The 26,404-nt window shown below is 35.9% G+C and overlaps 1 protein-coding gene across 6 annotated transcripts in view; it reads left to right on the forward strand.

The window, feature by feature from the left end:
- Window positions 1–24,340, forward strand: part of BDP1 (BDP1 general transcription factor IIIB subunit) — a 98,268-nt gene extending 73,928 nt beyond the window's left edge. For 4 of the 6 annotated variants that reach the window (XM_072606291.1, XM_072606288.1, XM_072606289.1 and 1 more), the window contains 13 exons: window positions 426–462; window positions 937–1,020; window positions 2,861–3,086; window positions 3,569–3,726; window positions 6,899–7,052; window positions 7,666–7,834; window positions 8,863–8,929; window positions 12,877–13,063; window positions 13,684–13,891; window positions 15,465–15,507; window positions 19,281–19,545; window positions 19,734–19,980; window positions 21,408–24,340. In XM_072606291.1, coding sequence (XP_072462392.1) covers window positions 426–462; window positions 937–1,020; window positions 2,861–3,086; window positions 3,569–3,726; window positions 6,899–7,052; window positions 7,666–7,834; window positions 8,863–8,929; window positions 12,877–13,063; window positions 13,684–13,891; window positions 15,465–15,507; window positions 19,281–19,545; window positions 19,734–19,980; window positions 21,408–21,545 — 1,983 coding nt within the window. In that variant the 3' untranslated portion in view covers window positions 21,546–24,340. Of the gene's footprint in view, window positions 1–425; window positions 463–936; window positions 1,021–2,860; window positions 3,087–3,568; window positions 3,727–6,898; window positions 7,053–7,665; window positions 7,835–8,862; window positions 8,930–12,876; window positions 13,064–13,683; window positions 13,892–15,464; window positions 15,508–17,124; window positions 17,291–19,280; window positions 19,546–19,733; window positions 19,981–21,407 lie in introns of those variants that run through there. The other 2 variants (XR_011966479.1, XM_072606292.1) reach the window with 2 other exon arrangements.
- The last annotated feature ends 2,064 nt before the right edge of the window (window positions 24,341–26,404 follow it).

Here is a 26,404-nt window from a genome sequence, read left to right on the forward strand (position 1 = left end):
AAAGACTTGGAGTTACGGGTTTTAATTTATATTTCTAGACTTTATAACATTCATTTTATATTAGTATATGTGTCAATCTATCTGTCCTTTCAAAAGGGACATTTTCGGACTTGTTTTTATTTAGGTTATAGCTGACAAGAAAGATGTCCAAAGAGGCTTATGAGGATGAAAAAGGAAAGACACAAATGATAAAAGGGGTAAAGAAGTTTAATTTGTGGCCATAGCTAGGACGAGGGTACAAAGAAAGAGGAAAAGCAGGAATAGTGAATAGTTTTGCTTTTTTCTAATGTCATGAATAATAATAAACAAAAAAAGAAAATTAAGCTTTAGAATTATCAAAAGGCAGCTAACTGCCTAATGGCACATTGTACCATTGGTAAGGTGCTGAATTAATGCTTAGTTCACATTTTTTCCCTCTTTTTCAGGAAATGACTACAATTGAATATCCTGAAGAAGAAACAGGTAACTTTTAATAGAGAAACTAAGTAACCATTAATAAACTCACTGATTGAATGATGATGGTAGTTGGGGAAGGACTCTCTAGAAGACTGAGCCAAAAGACTATGTTGATGAACGAATTCTTTTTCTTTTAGAAGAGTTGTGTGTTCTTCTTTTCTGATAGTTAAGTGGATGACCTACTGCATACCCAGAATGTTTTTTAACATAGATGAAAGGATATTGTCATAGCAGATAGTCATTTGATACTATCAACAAATTTCTTTTCAAAGGCATATAATATTTTTAGTGATGGATTAAACTGATCAAATAATTCAGGTCTCATTTTGATATTTCTAGAGTTTCTTTGTAAGATGTTGACAGTAGTATAATAAAGAAGAGGGAGAGTATCTTCAAGTAGATTCTTTAAAAAGTAAATTAAAGTAAACTTTGATTTCTACCATGGTTCTGTGATTCAGAATTGGGTAAATTGGTTTATAGGTATCAGTGATGGAAGCACAGAAGCTGCCATAGCTTTACTTTCAATGGGGCATCAGATGTTGCAGTCAGAGACAAGTCCTGAAGGTAAGAACAAGATATGTTTTTGGAAGAAAAAAAAAGAAAGAACTTCCTCAAAAAACCTATTCTACCATTTTAACTGAAAATGAAGTTGTAGTCTTTCATGTATCAAAATCATTTTTACTACTAAGACATTTGGGGTTGTATTTCTTTTCTTTTTTTTTTTAATTTTATTTATTTTTACCACCACCACTCCCCCCCCCCCCCCACACACACACCTACCCCCTACCACCCTCCTCCCTCCCCAATACAGCATACAATTCTATATAGGATCTACATATACTTTCCTATTGAATACGTTTTCACTGTAATCATGCTGTGTAGACAAACTAAAATAAATGGAAGAAATCATATAACAAATCAAGACATAATACACACACACACACACACACACACACACACACACAAACACACAAACATGATCTGCTACATTCTGGAAATGAATTCCCTAGTTTTTTCTCTGAGTGTGGAAGGCATTTTGCCCTAGAAAACCATTGGGATTTTTTTTTTTTAAGTTCTTGCGTTATTACGAAGTTCCAGTGGAACACTGTGGTCGTTGCTGTGCACAGAGTTCTCCTGGTGCTGCTCCTTTCGCTCAGCATCAGATCATATAAGTCCTTCCCGGCCTCTCTGAAGTCTTCTTGTTCATCATTTCTTATGGCACAGTAGTACTCCATTACATTCATCTACCACAGTTTATTCAGTCATTCCCCAATTGATGGATATCCTCTTGACTTCCAGTTCTTGGCCACCACAAAGAGAGCTGCTATAAATATTTTTGTACATGTGGGACCCTTTCCCATTTTTATGGTCTCTTGGGGATACAGTCCTAGTAGCGATATTGCTGGGTCAAAGGTTGTTTTTGTACTGGTAATATGTAGTAGTTTTTCAGCAGTGTGTATCTCCTGTAGAGTCGTAGCCACAAGTATGCTAACCATCAGCCATGTAAACTAGCACTTCTCTAAATGGGATGTCTGCCCATTCTGGAAGAAGGCTTCTCTACGCTCGACACGTCTCTGCTCAGATGCTTTGGGCAGCAGCCACTGTTCAGTGTCTGTCACAGAAGTACTTATGTCATCATAATCATCTCCGCCTGGCTCCCTGACATTCCTTGTGCTCTTATTTATAATTCAGTACCTGCATAGTGTACCTGCATAGTGTACCTGTGCACTTGGATGCGCTTCATTCCCTTAGTTAATGGATTCCCAGAAGTAGAGAATTCTAGAGCTAGAGAATACCACAAAGATCATCTCAGCTAACCTGATATTATAGATGTGGAACCTCAGGCCCAAGGAAATTAAAGGCTTTGCACCAAAGCTGGGATGAAAGCCTAAATTTTCTGACTCCTGGACATTGTGCAAGCTCTCAGGATATTTGTTCATTTTTAAAAATAGTAATTTAAAGATGCATTATATTTTCTTACAAATTATAATACTTCTTTGGTTCATTAAAAGAGCATATAAAAGCTGAGTTCTTCACAGATTCATTAAATTAACATAACATTAGATTACTCTCGCATAATTATACAGTCTGTCATAGTATCATGTTTGTTATTTAAATAGATATCCATCTCGAAATCCACCTAAAGAGAATTTTGTTGTGGACAGCATGAAGGATTCCTTAGAAACCAGTCTCACCAAAATATATATTTGTTCTGCTAATAATCAGGCTACATTAAAGCTTCATTATATAAAAATTGTTAAGGTTACACATCTTTAAATGTAATTAACTTTTCATTATAGAGGACTAACAAATCATGTGGAATTACTGCTTTATTGGTTATAAATAAATTAATTCATTTGAAAATCTCCTTGTCACTCTCATTTCTTCTGTTTTCATACAATAGAAATAGTGTGTGTGCTTCCTGAAGATGACTTAAGGAGCCATATTTCCACTTCTAACCCAGAGACCTTTGACCACAGAGTACTTCTTGAACATCAAGTTCTCTCTTCACCTGTCCCTAGTACATTGCTTACAACACTGGATGAAAATAAAAATATATTAGAAGAGCAAAATGCTGGAAAAGAAATGAACTTACCTGGGCAAATAAAGGAACATTCTACACCTTCCAGGTTAATTTCATGGGTTTTTCTTTATAGATCTAGGTTTTTTTGACTGGAAGTATAAAATAAATATAAATTATATTGTCATTTAACAACACAATTTTAAGTTAACTACTTTAATATATGAGATAGTATTGAGGCACATTTAATCATAAAATACAAATCAAAATAAGTATTGATGATACTAGTTTCTTAATTTTGAAAAAAATCATTGGTTTCTTGGTCTTAACATTTCACATTGATGATATATCGTAGTATATTTGAGTCTGTGCTGAAATTTATTTAGCCTTATCTAAAGTAGTTAGAATATTTTATGAACATTGAACCAAACTTTCTCTCTTACCTATTACTCCTTGCTAGTAAGTTTGGCCTTTGGAAATTAATTAGTTGTTTTAGACTAATAAGATTAATATGCTTATAGTACAGTAAGATATAAAGGCATTTAGGAAAGATCTATAGTTAATTTGTATTTTTCTTTCTTTTTTCTGTAGTGACCAGTCTTATAAAAAGATAAGTTCATTTAGAACAAGAAGCAGATTTCCTAAACCTAAGCCAAACATCAGTAAAATACTTGGAAAAGATAGACATATTCGCCGGAAAGTTACTAGTCTTCCTTCAACTGTGGATCAGCAGGTTGACATTCAGAGTGGTGAGTGTTGTGGGAGATAGAGTTGCTTTTGGCCCCACATTTAAAGTTAATGGCATATCAGCATTTGAAATGTAACATTAATATCTGGTGGGAATCTGCTTCTCTAACTTTCTACCCATTGGCTTTAGTTTAGTTTTCAGATCTTTCATTTATAGGCTTTCTCATATATAAAGGCAGCATTTCTTTCCTCCTAAATCTTTTTGAGGGGCTTGCAATTCTCAGTTGCTTAATTGTTGTTTCTAGTTTCATCTTTGTCTTGGTCTCATTCCCTTGGACATATTCTAACTTATTGATGTCTTTGCTAAAATATTGTATCCAGAACTGACTATAATATTCCAGATGTGATTTGACCTGTACAGAATTCAGTGGGATCATCTCCTCTTTCTATTAATGTACCTGAGATGACTTTAGCTTCTTTGGCCACTACTTCAACTTTTTCACTCATATGAAGTTTTGTAGTTCACAGAGTCCAAGATCCTTTTCATATAGTTGCATCTCCCACATAGACTATTTACTTCTTTGAAGCCTAGGTATAATAAGAGAAACATAGATGGCATCCAGAATGAAGGCAATAATAGATAACTTGCTGTCATGGAGAATACTTTGTTCAATTCTGAATACTACATTGAAGGCAGGACCTTAACAAGTGTAACAGTAAGTACCCCTACATACACGGGGGCCTGCTACCACAGGTTCTTAGATCTGCCTTCATAAAAGGAAAGGCAACTTTTGAGGGGTTAACTATCACTTTAATCAAGCACATGTATATCATTCCTTTAACCAAGCACGTATATCATTCACCTAGTTCGGGGAGGTCAACACCCTGAACTTCAAAGAAAATACAGAGAAATTAAAAGTCAACAGACATGGCTTCCTCTGCCTGAATTCAACAAACAGTTGGCCTCCAGCTGTCTAACCATAGTTACCAGAGAGGGAAACACAGACATCTGGGTTTTCAAAGCCAGGGGACTCTTTTAGCGGCTTCCCAGAGTCCTCATCTGGCCAAACAAACATTTCCAGTCAGTAAACCCCAAAATAAAACTGTACCTCAAAAGCTTTATACACTTTTTACAGCCAGAGGGCATCACATCCCTTGAGAACCAGTGCCTCATTAACAAAAGGCGTGGACTTTCTTACAAATCTTCCCAGGCCCCACCGTGAATAGGAAAGAGCCTCCTTAATCACATTCAAATGGAGGCATTATACTTCTTGATCATACTAAAACAAAAATAGCAAAAGATCCTATTTTACTTGCCGTTACAACAAGCTAGAGGAAAAGAGGCCTTCAAGGATGGTGAGAGGACTGGAAAATGCTCCACTTGAGGGTCAGTTGAATGAACTTGGGATTTTTACCTTAGAGAAAAGAAAACTTCCGGGGGAAGTTGGTAGCAGTACTCGCTATTCACATATATATATATATATAAAGAAAGGCTGTCATGTGGAAAAGGGGTCATATATTGTATTCCTTTCAGTCTTGGTTTGTCTTCATGCCCTCAGAGCATCCAAACTCAGAAGCAGTGGATAAAAGTTGCATAGACACAGCAGTAGGTTTCATTTAAAAAAACACTTAATAACTAGATCTGTACAAAAGTGGAATGTCCTTCATTGAAAGGCAGTGGGCCCCTTTAACAAGCAGAAGTTGGATGCCAATTGTTCCCAATATTACAAAAGAACTTTAAAAATCATACTTTTTATTGATAAATCTTTTTATTTGATATCACCTTAATTTCCAGATAAGAGCTTTCTTCTCACCTCTTATCCAGAAAGCCTTTCTTAACATTTTAAAAGAAAAGCAGAAAAAAAAAGTTTGAGGAAAATACACCAATACATCAGCTATATCTGACAATATATGTCAGATATGATTATCATATATATGACAATATACCTGGTACATCCTTAGTCATCCAGTAGCTCTACAAAGTAGGGAAGGAGGTATATTTTCTCCACTTTTGTTTAGGGTCAAGTGATTATTATAGTTACATAGCATTCAGTTTCTTCCTTTATTTATATTGTTGTAGTTGTATGTATTCTTTTCTTGCTTCATCTTGTGTCAGTTCACATGGATCTTCCTTTGGCTCTTTGAATTCTTTGAAAGGGATTCTTGGTCAGGTACCATTTCAAATAAGTGGTGGCAGAAATCCCTTCTAACTCTTAAGTTTTATGGCTTTACATTTATCACTGTTCAATTTTGTCTTATTTTCTTCAGCCTAAGAGGCTGTGGTAGGGGATCTAATTCTGAGCATTTTATTTTTAAATGCATCTCATCTCTTTTAAGCCATCCTCCTTTGTTGAAATGATCAGATTGTCACATCTTATCCCGTCCATTCTCAGAGTTCTTTGAAATTTGCTTTTCCTTCTCCATTTTTTAAGATGTCTTGGTCAATTCCTTCTGAGGTTATGGTTAATTTCTACTTTGCCAGCAATTTCCTTCTTCTTGTTCAGCATCATGTCCAAAATAGCAGTTCTGCCTTTATCGCATTTACCTTTTAAAGAATGGAATGTTCAGCAAGGCTGTGATAATTTATGAGAAAAACCATTTAATTACAGTTTTAAGACTGTAAATAAAAATAGACACCTAGATATTGTTTTCTTTTGGTTTGTCAAGTAATGGGGTCACTTTATCTTTTAAGAAGGTAGTGTGGTCAAGAGAGTGCTGGAGGTGGAATATTAAGATGGGGAGTAAGTCTTCTCTGAGCCTTAGTTTATTAACCTTTAAAAGGCAGATAATAATACTTCCATTTCATAAAGTTATTGTAAAAACCATATAAACACATGTGTATGAAGTGACTTATAAATTCACTAAAAGTAATATAGAGAGTTGTCAAATTTTATCTTTTAAATATGGTTTTCAGTGTTGCTTACAGGATGCATTTTCATGTAGCTTTTAAAATGAAATTGTTTAAACTGGGTTGGGGTTCCCAGTGAGACTCTGTTTAGTGAGCAATATATATCACAATATATTAATTAGATATAGAGTTCAATAATGTGATTGACTATTGTCATTCTTTTTCCCCTTTCTGAATAATACATCAGTATTTCTTGTTTAGGAATTATTTAGAAGAGCTCCTGATTAAGTAAGTTATATTGGTAGGAGTATAATCAAGAATGTGGTTTTAGTGTAAGTTATCTTATCTTGCACAATATGTTGAATGACTTGTTCTGTTTTTTAAAGAAACAGGATGTACAGCTTCCAAAGAAGCAGTATTGGAAGATATAAGCCTAGAATCAAAGACTATGGCAGATGGCATGAAGCAGGCTAGCATGTTGACAGATCTCCACAGCTTTGAAGGCACCGATGATGGCAAAGAAGTCAAACAAATAGAAAGGTAAGTGAAAGGAGGGAATTCCATTTATATTCTGTAGGCTGTTAAGAGGTGCAGGAGACAGAGCACTGAACCTTGTCAGGAAAATCTGAGTTCAAATCCAGCCTCAGACACCTGCTAGCTATGTGACTTTGGGCAAGTAGCCAGGCAGGTCTCTGTCTGACTCAGTTTCTTTAACTGTAAAATGGAAATGACAATGGCACCTACCTCCCAGATTTGTCATGAGGATTAAATGAGTACTTTGCAAATTTCAAAGTGCTAAATAATGCTAGCCAGCTATTATTAGCAAGATTTGTAAAATGGCATGTTTTCCAAACTGCAATATTGATGAAAATATTGTTTGTATAGCTTCAAAATAAATAGTTGGATTTTCTATTAAAAAAACTGATTATCGTATAGCAGAAATACAATTGAACTGTGAGTAAAGGAACCTCAGTTGTAACCCTGACTTTGCCACTCAGAGGCTGTGTGACCTTGGGAAAATCACTGAACTTCTTTGAGCCTCATTTTTCTCAACAGTTTAAAATGTGAAAATTAAGCTAAATTACTCAAGGCCTTTATAGCAATAAAATTCTGTGATTTTATACATATTTTTACATATTTTTTTTACTTTCAGAGGTGAAAGTCGGGACAAGGAATCTCAAGAGTCTCAAATGGCGTCCCCCTCTCCACTAGCCAACACCAGTTCAGGTGACATTAGCTGTAATCTCACTGAGGCTCCAACAGGAGAATTTCCTAGCCATGATGATGATGGACACAACTTGGTAATGACTCGTTTTGCCCAGGTAAAAGAATATCTAGTATTTCCTTTTATTCTGAACTTCTTTCAAATTCCAGGTTATTTTACTATAATAGAATTTTGCTAAAATACGAACATATTTCCTATTTTTTGGTCCTAGAAATGAAATAGTAGATGTTCAGTTAGTTCTAGTAATTTTTTTAATATTGAAATTCTTTGAATCTAGTAATGACAGAATGGAGATCCCATCCACTCTTCTTTTAAACATTTATACTTGAAATTAATTTTTGACTTTGTTAGGTTGTTTGAGAAATGTTTTAGTTGGGATGTTTAAGGGTAAGCATGAATAAGGAGGAGTTGAAAGGTATTTGCTAAAAAGAGCCAACAGACAAAGTGCTCAAATTGCCTTTCCCCCACCTTCATTCTGAACTTCACATAATCAATTTCTGTAAAATTTATTGTTAAATGTGGGGAGACTTGCTGAAGGTCACATGCTCATTTGTTGCACAAGGTCATTCATTTTATGCTTTTAAAAAAAATAACCCTGTATCCAATTCTTTGTATTTATGGGTACACTTAGCAAAATTTAGAAATCTCCGTGTAAAACCCTTCTCTGTAGTGATATTCGTCGTAATCAGATTTGACTCATTTGGGTCATTGAGTTTGCAGCCTATCAGAATCTTTGACAGTGCTTAGATTATAATGACTGCTCACACACTCACACATGTAGTAAGGTCATAGAAATTCTCTATCAAGTTGGTTCTTGCTATATAGAAGAGAGAAGGCTATCTCAATTCACTATCTCAGTTACTTCATTGGATAGAAATCATTTGGGTGATTTAGTCAGCACACTTAGAGTAAAAACACTTCAGTTTTCACTCCTAGGTCTCTTCATCTGTATGCACGTATACACACACAATTAAGTAAATGGAAATCATTGGTAAGACAAAATATTTTTAAATTTTTTAACATTTTAAAATATTTTGAGTGCAGATAACTCCATGAATCCAAATCTAGTGGCTGTTCATTGTGTCAAATTGTCCTAAAATAATTTTTCATTTACAATTTTTATAGCAGTGTACATTGAATAATGCTCCGGAAGCTGAGCAGCAGAATGTAGTCACCCCAGATAACACAGCAGGTATGGCTTACTGATTCTAGAAAGTATTTTTTCCCCATTGTTCAGTTGTTTCAGTTGTGTCCATTCTTCATGAAACCATATGTGGTTGGTTTTTTGATTTGTTTGGGGTTTTGGTTTTTTTTTGACAAAGATACTGGAGTGGTTTGCCATTTTCTTCTCCAGTTCATTTTACAGATGAGGAAACTGAGGCAGACAGGGTTAAGTGACTTGGCCAAGGTCATACAGATACCAGGTGTCTGAGTTTGGATTTGAACTCACATCTTCCTGTCTTCAGGCCCAGCACTCTTATCTACTTTGCCACCTAGCTACCTATATATAAAGCATTGTATTACCCTTGTTTTTACCCTGATATTTTACCTGTATTTGGGCCCATTAAAAGCCAGTATTTTTTTTCATTCGTAAGACCTATTTTTTTGTAATTGATGAAATGAGTTTTAAATGAAGAGTCTTAAGTTTCCCTCATCATAGTCATCATCTTTTTAAAAATATTTTATTTTCTTCCCCAATTACATGTAAAAACAATTTTTAACATTCTTTTTAAAAAATTTTTGAGTTCCAAATTCTTTTCCTGCCTCATTAAGAAGGCAGGCAGTTTGATATAAATTATACATGTGCAGTCATGCAAAACATTTTCATATTAGTCATGTTTTGAAAGAAAACAAAGCCAAAAAAGCCAAGAAAAATGAACAAAATAAAAAGTATATTTCAATCTACATTCAGACTCTCATCTGTTCTTGCCTTTTTTTTGGGAGTGAGACAATTGAGGTTAAGTGATTTGCCCAGGATCACATAGCTAGTAAGTGTTAAGTGTCTGAGGCTGGATTTGAACTCAGGTCCTCCTGACTCCAGGGCCAGTGCTTTATTCGCTGTGCCACTTGACTACCCCCTTTCTGTTTTATCTCTGGAGATGGATAGCATTTTTTTTTAAACATAATTAGATATTCAGATTATCTTGTAATTGCTGAGAATAGCTAAATCATTCACAGTTGATCATCATACAGTATTGCTATTACTGTGTTCCATGTTCTCCTGGTTCTACTCATTTCACTTTGCATCAGTTCATGTACATCTTTCCAGGTTTTTCTGAGACCATCCTGCTTGTCATTTCTTATAGCACAATAATCTTCCATCATAATCATATACAACAACTTATTCAGCCATTCCCTAATTGATAGACATCCTGTGAATTTCCAATTCTTTGTCATCATAATAAGAGCTGCTATAAATATTTTTATACAGATAGGACCTTTTCTTTCTTTCTTTTTTTTTTTAAATCTCTTGGGATTGGTATTGCTTTGTTAAAGGGTGTGCATGGTTTATAGCCCTTTGGGCATAGTTCCAAATTGCTTTACAGCATGGTTGAATCAGTATACAACTTCAACCAACAGTGCATTAGTGTCTCAGTTTTTCCACATCCACTCCAGTATTTGTCATTTTCCTTTTCTGTCATGTTAGTCAGTCTGATATATAGGGGTAGTAGCTCAGAATTGTTTTAATCTGCATTTCTCTAATCAATAGTGATTTAGAGTATTTTTTTCACATGACTATTGATAGGTTTGATTACTGTGCTTGAAAACTGCCTGTTCATATGCCCAAAGGGCTATAAAAATGTACATATCTTTTGACCCAGCAATACCACTTCTAGAGCTGTATCTCAAAGAGATCATAAAAATGGGAAAAGGAGCCACATGTACAAAAATATTTATAGCAGCTCTTTTGGTGGTGACCAAGAACTTGAAATTGAGGCAATGTCCATCGGTTGGGGAATGGCTGATCAAGTTGTGTTAAGAATGTATTAAGAATACTATTGTGGTTAAAGGCCTCATTTCTAAACTATATAGAGAACTGAGTCAAATGTACAAGGATACGAGTCATTCCCCAACAATTGATAAATGGTCAAAGGATGTGAACAGGCAGTTTTCAGAGGAAGAAATTAAAACTATCTATAGTCATATGAAAAAAATGCTCTAAATCACTGTTGATTAGAGAGATGCAAATCAAAACAACTGTAAGATACCACATCGCACCTATCAGATTAGCAAACATGACAAAACAGGAAGATGATAAATGTTGTTGGAGAAGATGTGGAAGAGTTGGAACACTAATTCGTTGTTGGTGGAACTGTGAACTGATCCAGCCATTCTGGACAGCAATTTGGAAGTATGCCCAAAGGGCTACAAAAATATGCATACCCTTTGACCCAGCAATACCACTTCTAGGACTGTATCCCCAAGAGATCATAGAAATGGGAAAGGGTCCGACATGTACAAAAATATTTATAGCAGCACTCTTTGTGGTGGCCAAAAACTGGAAATCAAGGGGATGCCCATCAATTGGAGAATGACTGAATAAATTGTGGTATGTGAATGTAATGGAATGCTATTGTGCTATAAGAAATGATGAACAGGAAGACTTCAGAGAGGCTTCAGAGAGGATCTGGTGCTGAGTGAAAGGAGCAGAACCAGGAGAACTTTGTACGCAGCAACAACCACAGTATGTGAGGATTTTTTCTGGTAGACTTAGTACTTCGTTGAAATGCAAGGACTTAAAAAATTCCCAGTGGTCTTTTAAGGCAAAATGGCTTTCATATCCAGAGAAAGAACTATGGAATTCATTCGCAGAATGTAGCAGATCATTTTCTTTTGTATTACGTTTTGGTTTGTTGTATGATTTCTCCCATTCATTTTCATTCTTCTATGTGACATGACTATGGTGCAAATGTATTTAATAGGAATGTATGTGTAGAACCTATATAAAATTGTGTGCTGTCTCAGGGAGGGAGGGGAGAAAGAGAGGGACGGAAGGAAAAAAAAATCTAAGTTATATGGTAGTGATTGTAGATCACTGAAAATAAATAAAATATTTTTTTAAAAGCATAGTATTATGCTATAAGAAATGAGCAGGCAGACTTCAGAAAAACCTGGAAAGACTTACATGAACTGATGCTGAGTGAAGGGAGCAGCACCAGGAGAACATTGTACACTGTAACAACAATATTGTGTGATGACTGTCTCTGATAGACTTAGCTCTTCTCAGTAATGCGAGGACCTAATGCCATCCATATCCAGAAAAGGAAATATGCAGTCTGAATGAAGATTTAAGCATACTATTACTCTTTTTGTTTTGTTTTGTTTTTCTTTCTCATGGTTCATCTCATTCATTCTAATTCCTCTATACAACATGACTAATGTGAAAATATGTTTAATAAGAATGTATATTATATTATATTATTATTATATTATGTTAATAAGAATGTATATTTAGATATAGATATAGGTATTTAGAACCTATATTAGATTACATGCTGTCTTAGGGAAGGGAGAGGGGAGGGAGGCAGAAAAATTTTAAAATTTATGGAACCAGATATTGAAAACTAAAAATAAATGAATGTATTAAAAAATTAAATTAAAAAAAGAAACTGCTTGTTCATATTCTTTGACAATCTGTCAATTGAGGAATGGCTCTTATTTCTATAAAATTGACTCAGTGCTTTGTATATTTTAGAAATGAAGTCTTTATCAGAGAAACTTACTATAAATTTTTTTTCGCAGTTATGATTACTGTGTATTTCCCTCCATCCTATTTTTACCTTTTATCCTTTTCTCTCTGTCTGTCTCTCCTTTCCCTGCCCCCCACCCTCCTTCACTTCATGCTGGCATTTCTCAAAAGTGTTTTGCTTCTTATTATTGTTTCCCCCAATCCATCCTCCCTTCTGTTAAATTTCCCACCCCCGTCCCATTCCCCTTCAACTTTGTATGGTAATATAGGTTTCTGTACCCTTCTGAGTGTGTATGTTACTCCATCTTGGAGCCAGTTCCAGTCATCTTTCTTTTTGAAATACTGTAGTACTTTGTGTGAACCTTTTTGCTAAGACTAATTTGAAATATAAGAAAATTGCTAATACATCCTAGTTCATATTTTCATTACTGACTGTTGAACTTTGATAGTGAATCTTGTTGCTGGTGAACATCAAGGAGAAGAGGAGGAGCAGACATTCATTTTAACACTGGTGGAAATCCCAACAGACTCAGCAGAGCAATTTGCTGGTTTATCGGATTCATTAACTTCTGGCCCTCTTCTGCCAGCACCCATATTGGTCAAACCAGTGAATAAAGAAGAAAGGGGAGACGTGAGGTAAATTATGAAATGCACTGTTTTTGCTGAGTTTTTTGGGAAGAAATTAACAAATTCATTTTTAAAATGAAATAAGCTTAATTTTTTTATTTGTAGTTATCTTAAATATTTTACTTTATCTTTTGTATGGATAGCTAAAGAGGAAATGTATTACGACCATTCTTATATTTGGTTAAAAAAAAAGCCATTTGAGTGTTGATGTTTTTTTATACATCTTTTATTCTGATTTTCCTCTGTCCCACATAGGATGTCCCAAAAGTCTTAGTGAAGTTTTAAACTTGAAGCTTAGTGTTATTAGAAGCTACTTTTAAGCTACTGAAGCTTAAAACTTCACTAAGATTTTTGGAAATTTTTATATAGTCAAATGATATTAGAAATCAAAATGTCAGAGATGGAAAGGAATTTAGAGATATTTAAATCAATTTTTTTTCATTTTGAATATATTAAATATTTCGGGTTTGAATCCAATGTATAAGAACTTAAGGTGATCAGGCTTTAAATATGAGTATAACTAGAAAGTAGAATTTTTTGGTGGTCCATACATAATTTTTCTTCATTTTTCATTGGATTGATACTTAGCACATTATAAAATTATGAATTCCAATTTATTTTAACTGCAGCTTGAATTTCCCAGTTGGTGAAGATACCACACATTTATCTAGTTATGGAAACAGTATACAGCCGTCCCCTGACAAGCCTGCAACTGATTTGGATGTGACATTGAGTGAAACACTTGGTTGCAGCCTTGAAGAAAGCACCAGCGTGGTCGCTCCCACAAATCCTAGTGTGTCTACTGTAGGAGAGGACTGTCAGAAAATTACCTCTGAGGTAAGAGGACCTGAGGTAACCATATTTTGTCATCTATTTTTCTGTTTGGATACATGGAGAGAGAAAAATAAACAGTAAGTACTACAGCTGTTAGGTACTCTCCAGACCTCATGGTACCATGTAATGCCATCTGTTCATGCATGTGAAGAAAAACAATGCAAAAGGAACCTTCTCTCTACAGAGGACAAATTAGGATAGTATTTGGGCTGCCACTGTGAACCAAGCTCATGTTTTTCCCTGCATAGCTGTACTGAGAATTGCATTTATACTGCTTTTAGTTTGTGTACTAGTGTGAATAATCTGAACTAATCAAGGAAATATGTAAGAGATGGAGAAAATGGGTGGGCTGTGTGGCAAGCTTGAGGGAAGGTGGTGGATTGATAGTAAGATGGACTTAGGGTGGATGTGGACCAGAATCCCATGCGCCTGGCAGGTAGAAATGGGGTTACAGCATGCCTCATTGGGAACTCCCTTCTCATTGAGATCACAGATCCATCTGCGTATCTGTGTATTGTTACCTGATGTTTCCTAAAGTAGTGATAGAACATTCTCAGCATTCAGAGAATCACAAAAAGTGGGGAGGAATTCCTTGTTTGAGGAGGAAATGTGAAGATATTAAATACGAATGGCTTGCTTTGATAAATTTCAAAGTTACATGAATTGAGGTAAGCCTAGAGACATATTCTTACAGTGCCTAGACTTACATACCAATCTCCTTTTCTCATTGTGTATTCCTTCTCAAAACATATTAGGGGAAACACTAGAACTAAACCTCCTGCAGTGGTACACTTTAGATGCATCCTTTTTTTGCCAAAGACCAAAAGCAAAACTGAATGTTCTTGGGGTCCCTAAAATATAACCAACAGAGAGGCAACACGATAAAGGGAGAAAGCAAGAGGGAAAGTGCTCTCTATTTAAAGTTAAAGCAAATAAGCTCATTGCCCTGCTTTGTCACTTATTTTACCTCTGTGAGCATAGCAAGTCATTTAACCTCTCAGGGCCTTAGTTTTCTTCATCTGTAGAATGAGGGAGAGTTGGTCTAGATGACTTGAGATTCCTTTTAGCTGTAATTATGAGAATATGAGATACATCCTTAAGTTCAAATGATTATGAATTACTATAATTTTTTTTCAAGAATATTGTATCATTCTATGCTCTTTATTTCATATCTTTACATAGTTAAACCTGCAATTTCATGCAAGTTCTGAAGCTTGTATTTATTTTGTCAGTAAGAAGTCTTTTTATGATTTATAAAATTTTCTCTTTATACATGAAAATGGCGCTGTTGAACTACCACTATATGCCAAGAGATTTGGTTGTTTTTCTACTAGTAATATATGTTTTGTTATATAAACAGTAACATCCATTTTTAGATGACTGGACCTGAACTTTGCTAAATTCTTTAAATTCATGGAATTTCCAATTTGAAATTGAACCTGTAGCCTTTTATTTTCAGCATTACACTCTAATCATCTGGGCTGATTTTTTAGAAGATATTTTGTCATCTCATTCAAATACTCGACTGAGGAGAAAAAAATATGTTTCTGACTTTAATAACATTTATTTAAAACAGGTATTCTCAGAGGAATCCACAAATGCGTACAATAATGCTGCAGGTAAGGGATTTGGTGTTTACATTTTGCTTGTCATCATGAATGATCTTAATCTAATGGGGCATTTCACAAACTTGAGCTAGTCCTTCCTAGTGATCTAATTGTTAGCCAGCCTTAGAGATTGTGGTGTAATTGAGGCCTTTGCCTCTGTCTAAGAGTGCCAAGATCTCCTGTCAGCTTCTGGCTTTTGTACTTAGAAGCTGTGGGACGTTGGGCAGGTAACTTAATCTCTCAAATCTTAGTTATACTCATCTATATGATGGGTATAATACTTGGCATTGCCCGCCTTGCTGGGTGGTAATGAGGATCAAATTATGCAGTTATGTGATTGATGATTTCTATTATTAGTATCTGCTGACTTTCCTTCTTGGGGCCTTAGCAACATTTTTCTGTTCTTTCCTTTACATTGGGATTAAGAGTGCTTCTTTTGCCTTCCACAAAGCAGTTTGCTAGTGTTAGCCTGTTGTGTTAGCCCCAAACCAAATAATTATCAGACTTTTTTTTTTTTTAGCCCAGAAGTCAAATTTAGACTGAATGGCCCTACTCTGTACTCCCAATTTTAAAGGGTTTTCTTTATACCCTGGAATCATCCTGGAGATTCATGTTGGAACTAGTAAAAAGCATTTGGGCTTGACTTTCTCCTAAAGATTCTAGAATTTTTGGTTCCCTTATCTTTACAAAAATTCTTTGGGAAATTTACATCAAATTGGTATTTGGTATCCCTATCCCATTCCCCTCTATATGGACCTCTTTCCTTTTCATACTCCTTTCTCCTTTTCTCCCTTTCCCCTTTCTTTTTCTAATATTCCCTCTTTTCTTTCCTTGTCTAAGCTTGGGCTTTCAGTAAGTTACATTTTTTTAAAAAATATGGATAGAGTGGTATGGTGAAGACTTGCATAGCTAGAGATATACCTGATTTTATACGGCCTGCTACCATTTTGGCTTGGTCTTCCTTCTCAAATTCAGCTCTATTCCAATCCCAAAGCTAGAGTGACTTGTCAGTGATTGGAAAGTTCTAGTACTGTACAAATGCTAATGCTTTTTTTGGTTTGTTTGCTCAAACAAAACCAAACCAAAAAAAACACCCAAACTCATGTTTAACATAAAATACTACATAGGATCAGTCACCATGTTGTAACCAGACCATTTGCAACACAACTTCCCAGTAACCTTTGTGTCCATTTTTATGGGACTTCAGTATTACTAGCTTATAAAATTTTCATTATGTTACTGGTTAATATTCATCAAAAATTATCATAGGAAAGGAAGAACTTTTAAAATTACATTAAGTTATATTACATAAGGATAAACCAATGTCTTCTCTCTCTCTCTCTCTCTCTCTCTCTCTCTCTCTCTCTCTCTCTCTCTCTCTCTCTCTCTCTTTCTCTCTCTCTCTCTCTTTGCTTATACTTGAACTAATTTGGTTGGGAAGGATGTTGGAATCATTGCCTGAATGGAGCTTTTGATACTCTGAGAATTTCAGTGATCTATAATATTTCTACCCTTAATGAGTATCAAATTGTTAAAGTGACAAAATTTGGGAATTGTCATTGTTGGGAAGTCATTGGTAAGGTAGGCTCATTCATCAGTATACTGTTGTGGATCTGTCAATTGTTGCAGTCGTTCTGGAAAGCAAATTGGAATTGTGCTGACAAAGTGATGAAAATGTGACCATATCATTTGACTCAGAGATCGCACTGTAAGGCCTGTACTTCCAAGGAGGTCAAGACAGAGAAACTCACATTCCAGTGGGACAGACAGTAACCAAGTACATGCAAGACGTACTGAGAAGATTAAAACTGATCCTGTATCATTTTCTTATTGATCCTATTTTTAAGTAATTGATTTTGCCCTATAACTGTTGAAGTTATGGTTCTTTTTCTTTGAACTTAGTTCAGACTCCAGCTGGCCTGTACTGGGTTGTTTTAAAATTCAGCTTTCTTGCCTCAAGGAATTAAACCAACCTTAGGGACTGTGTGAGAAAGCAAGGAAATTTGGGCCTGATGTTTTTATGTCACCAAGCCATTCTTCAGGAACGTCTTGTTTGCTGTCCAGAAGTCTGGGCCACTCTCTGGATTCAAACAGTGAACGCTTCTTATCTCATGAGAAGAGAAGAGGGGTTGTGGTTAGCCCCATTACCAGACTTCCAACAAATCATGTTGTTCCCTGCACCTCTGCTTTGTCATCAGTTGTGTTACCTTTAATCCCATGATGTCATCTTCTTTGCTCTGGACTCCCCACAACCTGTATGAGGGTAAATGTCCTTCTGCTTAGGGGGTCTTTGACATTAATGGAAGCAGTCCATTGACCTATTTATTTTCAGGTAGCCTGCCTCTGCTAATAAATATTATCTTGCATGGAGATTTGCCTCAGTTTACCCTTCTGTTAAAATTCAGTCACAGCAGTGTGCAGAGTAAATGGAAGATAATGTTAGGGAGCGTGCACCAGGATCAGGAAGTGTCAGGATAATACAGAAGGTAGGATTTGAGCTGAACCTTGAAGGAAGCTTGGGAAGCTTAAGAGGCAGGCATAGGGAGGGAGAGGATTCAGAGTATGGGGGGGTACAGCCAGAAGAAAGGCATAGTCTGGAGATGAAGAGTTGTATGTACACATAGGCCAGTGTAACTGAGGAGCAAAAGGTAACAAGACAGAAAAAGAAGGGGCCAGATTGTGAAGGGCTGTAAATGCCCAAGGCCTTTATACTAGATTCTGGAGGTGATAGGGAGTCACTGGATTTTGTTGAGTAAAGAGGGTAGCATGGTCAGATGTACCTTATATGAAAATCACTCTGGCAGCTGAACAGAGAATGGAGCAGAGAGGGGAAAGACTAATCCTGATGACATTTGTAATGAGTACAGGCAGTGGGGAGGGTAGTATATGAGTGGGGAGAAGAGGATGGGGGCAGCAGATATTTTGATATTAAAAACAAGATGTGATGATAGATTGGATGAGTGGGGTGAATGAAAGTATGGAGTTAAGGATAATACAACTAAGCTTCAAGCCTGAGTGACTGAGAGGATGGTGTCCCATGACAATAGTAAGACAGTTTGTAAGATGGGAACGTATGGAAAGAAAGATAAAGAGCTTTCTTTTGGACATGTTGGGTTTAAGATGCTTATGCAACATCCAGTTCAAGATATCCTAAAGGCAGTTGGTGATGGAGCTCAGGAGAGAGACTCGGGCTGGATCTTAGAAACATTTACATAGACGGAGGAGTGATTAAATGAGTTGTGGTACATGAATGTAATAGAATATTTCTGCACTGTAAAAAATGATGGCTGTGAATAAATACAGAGAAACATGGGAAGACTTAGATAAACTGATACAAAGTGAAGGAAGTACGACCAAGAAAACTTTGCGTAATGACCACAACAATGTAGATGAAAACAACAAAACAAAACTGTGTATCCTTCTAATGACCAAAGCTTGACTGCAAAGAAGAGTTTTCATAAACATTTTTGCACATATGAGACCATTCCTTCTGTCTTGGACCTGAATCAGAGAGTAAATACATCATTTACTGTCATTGTAGTGTGATACTTTTATTATTATTAGCACAGAAACTTTAGCCATTTTCCATTTTAATCATTTCAGCTTTTTCTGAATGAATTTTTAAAATGTTCCACAATGATTCATTATAGCTTAGAGTGAACTGGATTTGAGGATTCTTACTGTCAGTTGCTGATATTTTTAAAGCATTTCAGATCACTTGAATACATACATTTCCTGAGTAACTTGCTTCATTGTTTGTACTCACTGTTTTGTGTCTTCTGAAGGAGAGTCTTATGAAAAACAGACAGTTGTACCTATCTTGGGAAGCACATGTACAATTGCAGAACCTCCAAAGATAGAGAAAGAGCAGTCAGAACCAACTGTTCAGACTTCAGGAACTGAATCTTCTGAAGAGGTGACATGTGCTCAAGAAGAAGAGAATGTTCCTCATTTACCTCAGGATGAGACAGCAGTGTCTGACGAGCAGGAAAGGAGTGAGGCTACCCATCAATCAGAGCAGAGGAGCAAGCCATCATCTTTGTTTTCCAGGTATTGTAAAGAAATCTCTTAACTATGATAACTGTTTCCTTTCTCTTTTAATTTATGAAACAAATGTATCCTTCAAACAGCTTAAATGTTACTAGGAATGGTAGGTGGCAACTTTCAACTTTCTTCTGGACCGAAATAAAGGCGTTCCAGGCACATAGGTAAGATTGTCACTTTATTTCTGTTTCTAGGCCTGGGCGAAGACCCCTGGGATTTTTATCTTTGATATGTTCAAAGAATAATTTGGAATCCGAGGAAGCTACACCAACAAATAGTCAAAAGCGCTTGAAACCTCTTATACCTGTCTCGAGGCATAATGTTAGAAGACCAACGCTGGTGAATGAAAGCAAGAGAAAAAAGCAAGATTCTTGTTCCCTTCCACCCACAAGTGCTGAGTCTCATTCTGAAGCCAGTACTGTTAGCAGCTCAGCACCTCAGGTATGGATAGTTGCTTCTAGGTTTTATTGCTTCTGAAATGGGATAAATGACATGTACTCAATTAAGAAGGAACATGATGATAAACAGTTATGGATCTTTTTATGGGAATATCAGCAGAGGCTACAAAATGAAACACTGAAAAAGGAGAAGAAAAGTTTTATTTTTTTTTTAAATTAGGGAGTTACTCTGGGTCAAAGCCAGTGATCTAATCAAAATTAGGAATTTTAATATGATTTCTTTGATACCCAAAAGCAGCAAAAGAAGAAAGCAGTGTCTGACTGTTAATTTGAGGGAGCAGCAGAGCAAAGTAATCATGGCCCCATCAGCTCATATATATATTCTATTATTTAAGAATTGCTTTTGCCTTACAACAAAGTGTTTACTCAATTTATGTTTCTGAGGTGTTTTATAATGCAGTGTCATTATTCATTTTTAGAAGTACTTTCTATATGACTGAAGATGTCCTTGCCACTTTAAATGCCAGTAGTTGGCACTATTGATTTTTGTGTGGGGGGGGGCGTTCTATTTGATTTAAGTATAGTGTATGTAGTTTTAACGTGGTAGAATAATTTCATTAGGAACTGTAATGAAATGTAGGATTTTTTTCTCCTACATTGAGTGCTTCTCCAGATTATAATGTGTTTTGTTCTAATTCCTTGTATATAGTCCTAAGAGTTTGCACATTTTCATAAATTTCATCTGCAGTACAAAGAGAAGATATGGATTCTATTGTAAAGATAGTAAATCTCAAAAATGCAGAGTTGAAACAATTTGCCTTAGCCTACACAGCCTAACATGTGTGTGTGTGCGCGCGCGTGTGCGTGCTCGTCCTTTGTTGCCATCAGAGAAATGATGACGTGACTTGCACTTGACTTTGTTTTGAGTGAGGGAGGGCTGTGCAGGTCACCAGCTTTGCTTCTTCTCCAGAGCCATCTGAATCCAGTGACCAAATATTCATTATGATGACTGGAGGTAACCCAGGATGAGGCAGTTGGGGTTAAGTGACTTGCCCAAAGTCACACAACTAGTGAGAGTCAAGTGTCTGAGGTGAGATTTGAACTCAGGTCCTCCTGACTCCTGCATTGGTGCTCTATCCACTGCACTCCCTAGCTGCCCCAGCCTAACTAGTATAGTAAAGAGAAAGCTATAAGAAAATCTGGGCTCCATGTAAAGAGTTATGCCAAGAAAACAACAGTTTTGTGCTGTAGTGTTACATGGTAGTCTTTTTAAAAAATTTATTTTTTATTGCTATATTTTCAGCATTGCCTCTATTTCTAAATAAATTTCCCACACCCTCAGTTAACTTTCCTTTATAACAAAGATTTAAAAAGCAAGCAGCCGTAAGTGGTTTGGCAGAACTTGCCAGCACATGAGCTGGCCGTGCTCTGCAATATAATACTTTAAAGTATTTATTTTTCTTACATTAGGTTTCCTGTGATCAATCATTTGAGGAAGAAAAGTGTAAAAGTGACCAAAAGATGGAAACTGAAGAGGAGCCAACCAAAGTCACTGAGTATTTTTTTAGTGATATTTTTATGGAAGTGGATGAAACAGAGCAAAACTGAAGCTTTTTACAAAGCTTGGGCTTTTAATTCTGAATTGCATCAACAAAGCAGTATTTAGCTAAAGGATCACTGTTTTTTCTTGGATTTATTTTGTATTTGATGAACTTGGTCTTCAAGCTTTTGAAATCACTGGAGTACATTATGGATATTTCCCTCAAATTAGCTGAGTCAGGCAGTTAAGACTGGTTTGTCAAACAAATAATGACTCTTGTTTACACGTAGACCCTCCTCCTGTGCTGGCCACATGTGGACACTTTGTGGTGTTACAGATAAATGCCTTTTCAATTGGAGGCCTAAAGTCCTTGGAGGTTGATTGTCTACAACGTTTAGTGATCACTTCTTTCTGTGAAGTATCTTCTTGGTAGGGGCCTCTGAGTAGATGGAAGCAGGTTACGAAACTTTAGAAAATGGCAAAGAAACAGCCATTTTCTAGGATCAGCTATTTCTCTGACTATAAATATGTATTTTTGTAATAAAAGAATCCATATTGATGTAAGATTGATAGTTCAAATTGAAAAGTAAATATTTAACTTCAGTATTTGTACAGCGGTGAAACATCAAAGAGCTTATTTATTTATTTTTTATTTATTTATAAGAATGCTGTTTTGTTTCAGTCTTTTCACCTGACAGACTTGTGGGTAAGGTAGAAATGAATGTATGTATCCAATTAGGAATCTCTTCCTTAATTTTGAAGCCATTGACCATGATTATTATAATGGATTATGCTTGGTCTCTTGGAAGTTGTGAAGCCAGGGAGATTTTCTTCGTACCTTACTTGACTGACTTGGCTCTTGATGGTATTTTAGGTGGCCTTTTTTTTTTTTAATTTAGGATAAGCACCTTTTTTCTAATAAGAAAAAAATCTTGCATTTTATTTCTAGCAGGTTAGGCAAAATTCCTTCTACAAGTTGATTGTAAATTGTAACTTCTTTTTTACTGCTTCTTTCTTCTGCCTCCAAATTCTACATAAAGTTTGATTTGTGATTAAAAAATCATCTTAATAGATATCAATTAGACAATTGAAATGAAGTCATAAACTCTGTTTTCAGTGTAAATTCTTGGCCAGTTTTTACACTTAAAAGTTATAATTTCAAGGTCTAGTGATTCATCTTCATAATCTAGGAATTGCTTCAATTCCTCTTCCCCCTCCTCCATCCCCTTCCAAATCTAGCAGATTCTGAAGAAACCTTCCAAAGGATATTTCTTTGAATTTTCAGTTTTTTTGAATTGAGGTTTTCTTTGAATAGCTCGTTTTTTGGTCTTCCATTAATTATTTCGTGTTTGAAGTCATGAATCTTTCCTGAGAGCAAAACTCTTCAGAATATAAACTAAATCCTGCTTTTCACATGGAAAAAAATGAATTTCCAAATCTGCTACCACCTACGTAAATGTCCTTACTCTTTACAACTCATTAACAATTAATAATGAAACATATTACTATATTGCAAAGAGAAAAGTTATATGTAGAAAAATAGTTGTATAAAGTTCCTGTGTAAGATATATATTTACTATGAACATTGTGTAATTGAGGAAGGGGACCAGAATGCAGAATCGGGAACTACTCCCATCTGGAGAAGGGAGTCCTAGAACCTATGGAAGAGATATCCAAGCACCATCAAGAAATGGATAGTCTTGAGTTCAGACTGGGAGAGAGGAGGAGGGCTGGTAAGCCCTGATAATAAAATTCCTAACTTAATTTCTTTCTTCCTTCAAGCTAAAGGCAAGGCAAGCAAAAACCAGTAAAACTAATCATAGGCTCACTTAGGTTTTGTATAAGCCAAATTTGGGGAAAAGATGATTTTTATTCAAATTAAATTCCCAAGAAAATTTTTCTTTTATAGTGACTACTGCTTTGTATGACCCATAAAAAATGGGAGAGTAAGTCTGAAGTCTATGAGATAGGATCACAGTTAGAGAGGATACTTGCAAGTCGGAGTGAAGATTTCCTCCATTCAGGCATGCATGTATAGGTTTTTTATGCAAATAAGCATCAGATACAGAAAAATCATGATAATTATCACATTGCTTTTCTACTGTGGTGTTTTTTAAAAAGTCTTAAGCTAAATTTCTTTCTCTCTGAATTTGTTTTCAGGATTAGATTGTATGATGGCACAGTACAAGTACCACTTGTAGACTTAATTTTTATGAACAGTGCTAATTAAACCTTGCCTCTTATAGATTTCATTTGTAAACAGCAACTTTTGGGAAAATGTTATGTTTTACTGCGTACACAGTGGGTTTATCCAGTTGTTCTAAAGAATCAAGTCAAGTTGGTTAAATGACCTGATGAGAATAAGCAATATCAGAAAAAGAGACATTAAAGCAAATTTAGTGCCACTGTGAAATTGAAAAGATTTATTCATAAGTATCTTTGGTCTCAGCCAGATTTTGAATCTGGTTTCAAATTTGTATTTTAAAAAATATTAATTACAGAAAATATGATGAAGTGTCTTTTATCTTCCCCTGTGGAATACAAGGACTTTTTTTTTTCCTAATTGCCACATAGGTCAGACTCTATGTCTTCTCTCGAGATGCATTTCTGAAAATAGGAAATGATTATTCTCAAGAAAAAAGTTCAGGAATGATCAGTGCAGAAACATAATTTTTTTCTTTCAACACCTACTAGTTGCATACTTGGAATTTGAGATAGAAGTGATCATCTATACTATGTTACCTAACAGTTTATTGATAAAAATGGAAAAAATACTCATTTGTAAACTTTCTTGTTTCAGAGAAAGTAATGATCTTTCATATATGTAAATTATGTGAATAATAAAGTAATTTTATACCACTCATTCTCTGTCCTTTCAGTCTTAATTTTAGAAAGACTAAATAGACTTGTTTATCTACAACAAACCACAAATGGAGGACTGCTGTTTTCACAGCTACAATACATGGTGATTTTTCTTTCACCGTGAGAAAAGCCAAAACAGAAAAAATTTTATATTTATAGTTAATCACAATTTGATATATAGGAGTAAAGCCACCTTGTACAGTTTTGTTTTTTTCTGAGTTCAGATTCCACTTTTGAAGCTAGTTGTATACCTATGACCAACTTAACTTCCCAATTTCACTTGCCTCATTTGTAAAATGGGATTATGAATACCTATAGTGCCTCCTTTAAAAGGCTTTTATGAGGATCAGATGAGATTATATAAGTGAAGTACTTCGCAAACCTTAAAACACCACATAAAGTCATTGTTTTTGAAAGCTTGAGATACATACTCCTTATTCTCTTTTGGACTATTTTCTTCTTATTCTGAAGAAAAATGGATGTGAAATTTCAAATATGAAATGTAACTCCTCGTTAGAGGCAGGCTTAGTGCCAGCATCCTGTTTAAGTTAAATGTTCCGATGAAATGAGGCACTCACACCATTGCACAGGTATAAGGAAGTTTACTTTGTCTAAGACACGGCAGGGATATAGTGACTCATAGCTTCTCTGGATACAGTCCCTCTCTTCTTGATATTGGAAATGTAAATGGTCAACAGCGGAGTATGGTGACTCTCAGTGGTCTTCCACAATCCACCAAATTGAAGGGACTTCAACTCCACATGAGGACTTTTCATGCCCTTAAGTGACTGCCAAATGAGGCAGGCAGCAATCAAGTTTAAAGAAAACTTAATTCCAGTTAGAGGGAAGTGGGGTCTGATTCTATCATAGTCCTTCCAGACAGAAGAACCCAATTATAGTTTTGGATGTGTCTCTTAAGTCTCCTGCCTGTGCACTCACCCAGGGAAATGCTGGGAACGTAGGCACCTGGCTCGTTTTGTTCTCCAAGATGTTTTAAGAGCAACTTAGGCTAACTGTGGTGTTGAACAACGTGGATGTTTTATTTGTGCAACAGTACAGAAAAGACTTGTGCCTGGGTCCTTAGATAGTCAAGAAAAACTTCCTGCTTATGGAAGCAATAGAAAGGACTTACCCCAGCGCATGCAGAAAATTGACAGAATTCTCCCACTTCTCTCAAGGGCCTGTACAGTCTTGCTGAATCATAGAATGACTTGATGGTATGGGATCCACAGTGTCTGCTCTCCACAGGATGAACAAAAGGCAAAGTACATTTTTTCTTTACATTATTGCTCAGTGTGTTATTCTTCAGTTCCAGATCCTCCTAGAGACCTTGGTTCTGTGGTTCCCTGCCCCCCTTTTTGGCACTTAATCATGATTCTGCCTCTTCAGTTTTCCATTCTGGTGCTGGCTCCTCTTTGCGGCCAGGCTTCATTCAGCACAGGTTTTTCCAGGTCCATGTATGACTCAAGGTCCCCATCTGGTGCCAGTTCCTTCCCTCTAGGGGCACAGGCCTCTCTCAGATCGACAAGCTGCTTCTTGGTCTACAGTGTGAAAAACTGTTTCTCTTGTGACCCATGTGATCTTTTCCATATAGAAACTTTGGCATGCATCCTATGAGTCACAGATAATGTATCTGGGGATTGTGACTACTTGTCATATATCAGCTACAAAAATAGAGGCCATTTTTGTATGAATTTGAGTTCAAATCAATTTAGAAAAAGTAATCCCTCTACAGTAAAACATTCTGCACCTGTTTCTGCTAAAGGTGGTCACCATCACAAATTGTGGTATGATTTTGAGATACAGTAGGGGTCTGTTGAACAATTTATACTTTTTTTTTTGCTAAGTTTTAAATCACACACTTTCTTTGCTAGCAGAGCAGATGATTTTGGGGACCAGAAAAATAGAAGGAAACCTTTTGGCAAGTTGGTCAAGGGCACATACTGAATTTTAAGTTAACCAACATTGTGCAGATACATGTTTTCAAGGAATTGACAGAGTAGTACTTAGGATGTTTTCTGCTTTCTAGCTGTAAAAATATATTGGACAAAGAAAACCAAATGGT

The sequence above is a fragment of the Notamacropus eugenii genome, chromosome 4 (genome assembly GCF_028372415.1).
Source record: "Notamacropus eugenii isolate mMacEug1 chromosome 4, mMacEug1.pri_v2, whole genome shotgun sequence".
NCBI classification, from domain to species: Eukaryota; Metazoa; Chordata; class Mammalia; order Diprotodontia; family Macropodidae; genus Notamacropus; species Notamacropus eugenii.